The 2,654-nt window shown below is 34.9% G+C and overlaps 1 protein-coding gene across 1 annotated transcript; it reads left to right on the top strand.

The window, feature by feature from the left end:
* The first annotated feature begins 595 nt into the window (after positions 1-595).
* Positions 596-1,826, top strand: LOC142162049 (uncharacterized). Its single transcript, XM_075218350.1, has 2 exons — positions 596-660; positions 1,301-1,826. Exons 1-2 carry the CDS (start codon positions 596-598, stop codon positions 1,824-1,826), a joined length of 591 nt encoding a protein of 196 aa, XP_075074451.1.
* The last annotated feature ends 828 nt before the right edge of the window (positions 1,827-2,654 follow it).

Raw genomic sequence — 2,654 nt, 5'->3', positions numbered from 1 at the left:
GGAATTCGTCAAGGTGGCCCCCTATCCCCTTATATATTCATCCTTTGTTGCGCTGATTCTAGACTCGCCATTAACAAAGCCAAGTCAAAAATTGTGCTGGGAAACTACTGTCCCCAAGACTTAATTTTTTTTTTAACAAACCTCTTTTGTATCAAATGCACTAAGGAATTTGGCAAATATCTAGGCTCCCCAATTCTTAGTCATTCTCCTAGAACTAAAGACTTCCAGTTTATCATAGACAAAATGCAATCCAAATTGTCCCACTGGAAATGTTCCTTCTTAAACATGGCAGGAAGAACTACTTTGACCTCAGGTACTTTGGGAGTTATCCCTACACACTCCATGCAATACACTCTTCTCCCTCCTAAAATACTAAAAAAGATTGACAAAGTCCAAAGGGACTTTATTTGGAGTTCCACTAACTCCACTAAAAAGCTCCACCTAATCAATTGGCAAGTTGTTACTAAAAATAAAACTGAGGGAGGTCTACGTACTCATCAAGCAAAATCTAAAAATCTAGCCCTTCTTTCTAGTCTTGTTTGGAGACTCCTAAAAAATACTTCATCCCCCTAGGGACAAATAATTCTAGCCAAATATGGCACTAGAAAAACCTTCAATAACGCCTCGTTCATCTGAAAATCCATCTTGCAAGGTTGGAAAGTTTGCAATAAGGGGATCCTATGGCACCCTTGTATCAACTCTAATATTAACATTTGGAATGACAATTGGATTTATAACTCTAAACCCCTAAGATGCTTAATTGAAGGTCCCCTAAATATAAGTGATCATGCACTTTCTATCAAAAACCTCATTCATAAAAAAGAATGGAATAGTAAGGCCATCTCCTTTGAGCTACCCGATAATATCCTCAACAACATCCACATTACTCCTGTTCCTGACAAGGGTTCAACTTCTGACAAAATAAGTTGGCGTCCCAACTCATCAGGTATTTTTTCGACTAAGTCTTGCTATAAACTAATCCATGAGTATGACTCTGCCTCAAGACCTTTTAAATGGATTTAGGAGCTCCAATGTTCGGTTAAATAAAGTTCTTTATATGGCAATGCATGCACAACCGTGTTCCTTGTCGGGCTTACCTAGCTAAAATAGGTATCAACATTAATTCCAATTGTACAATCTGCAGAATCGGAATCGAGAACATACAACACATCTTTGCTAGATGTTCTATCTCAAAGCATTTCTGGGAAAATATGGGCATTCCACCTTTAGATATTGGGAAAAACAAAGACTGACTAACTAATTTAAGAGATATCTTCATTAATAATTGCAACTCTCCCAGGAAGTGGACTACTATATTCCCCTATTGTATATGGGAACTATGGAAAAAAAGGAACAATAATAACATCAACAACTTGAATAACTACCTAGACATAAGAAAGGTTATCCATGCATCTTGGGAATTCACTTTCTTCACTGAAAGAAATCCTTTTGTGGAAAAAACTATCAAGGTTGAGATTAGTTGGATAAAGCCTAACAAAGAAGTTATTAAATTAAACGGCGATGGCGTTTTCTGTAATAAGAGTAGTAGGGCAGGACTTGGAGGAGCTTTTCGAAATAACAAAGGTGATTGGATTATAGGCTATCACAAATCATGCCAAGCAAGTTCTCCCATCCATGCAGAGATACAAGTCATACTAGAAGGGCTAAAAATAGCAAGAGACGTGAACTTCACGATGCTGGAAATTGAAACTGATTCCACTGATGTTATTAAACTCATTTACGAGAATAACTCTAGCTACTCTAATATTGTTTGTGAATGCAGATGGCTAAATGCACCAATTGAAGATCCCAATGCTGAAGCATAATTTTAGAGAAGGAAATATGGTGGCCCATGTACTAGCCAAGCAAGCCACCAAAAATGTATCAACGACTAAGTGTTTTTACCATGCATGTCCACCCCTTTTTATTGAGCATGAAGTTACCAAGGACAAGCATGGAGTTTGTAATGGCATAAGGACTTTGTCTAACAATGTTTGTAACTATTTGGCAACAATGGGCAACACTAGTGCCCTAAAAACATCTGCCTTGTCTATGTAATTTGCTTATATATATATATATATATATATAATATCCGTGTGTTATGTTAAAAAAAGGATATCAATTTAACTTGTTTTTTTTCGCTTTTTTCCCCATTGAAAAACAATAAGTTCAATTACTACTAACTCGAGTTACAATAATTACTACATCAACTCGAATTACAATTACTAAATCAAAAACCTGATAAGTATAAATATTAAATGATGTGAACTATTAGAATACCTTGGTATATAATATTAGGAGTTAAAATACACCAAGGAGATGACAAGAATTTGGCATTGGAAAATGAATTATAAATTGTATGTGTGCGTATAACTTTTTAATCTCCCTATTTACTTCTTAATTTTAAAATAATATTAAAATAACTTTTCTACATTAATTGATATTCTTAGTTTCAAGTTCAAATAAATTAGACTTTTTAAATTTTAATACTTACTATTGGTATATTATTGGTTCATTTCGAAAGAACAGTAAAATTACAAAAGGAATGCTTTTTCAGAACTTTTGTCACGGCCTTAAACCCGGACACGATCGTGATGACACCTCTCATGAAGACAAGGTCATCTGACACTTTTCTATTTCAGTTTTAAGCAATT

The sequence above is a fragment of the Nicotiana tabacum genome, chromosome 7 (genome assembly GCF_000715075.1).
Source record: "Nicotiana tabacum cultivar K326 chromosome 7, ASM71507v2, whole genome shotgun sequence".
Taxonomy (NCBI): Eukaryota; Viridiplantae; Streptophyta; class Magnoliopsida; order Solanales; family Solanaceae; genus Nicotiana; species Nicotiana tabacum.
Note: the sequence above shows the minus strand (reverse complement) of the source record. Positions and strands in the feature narration are given on the sequence as shown.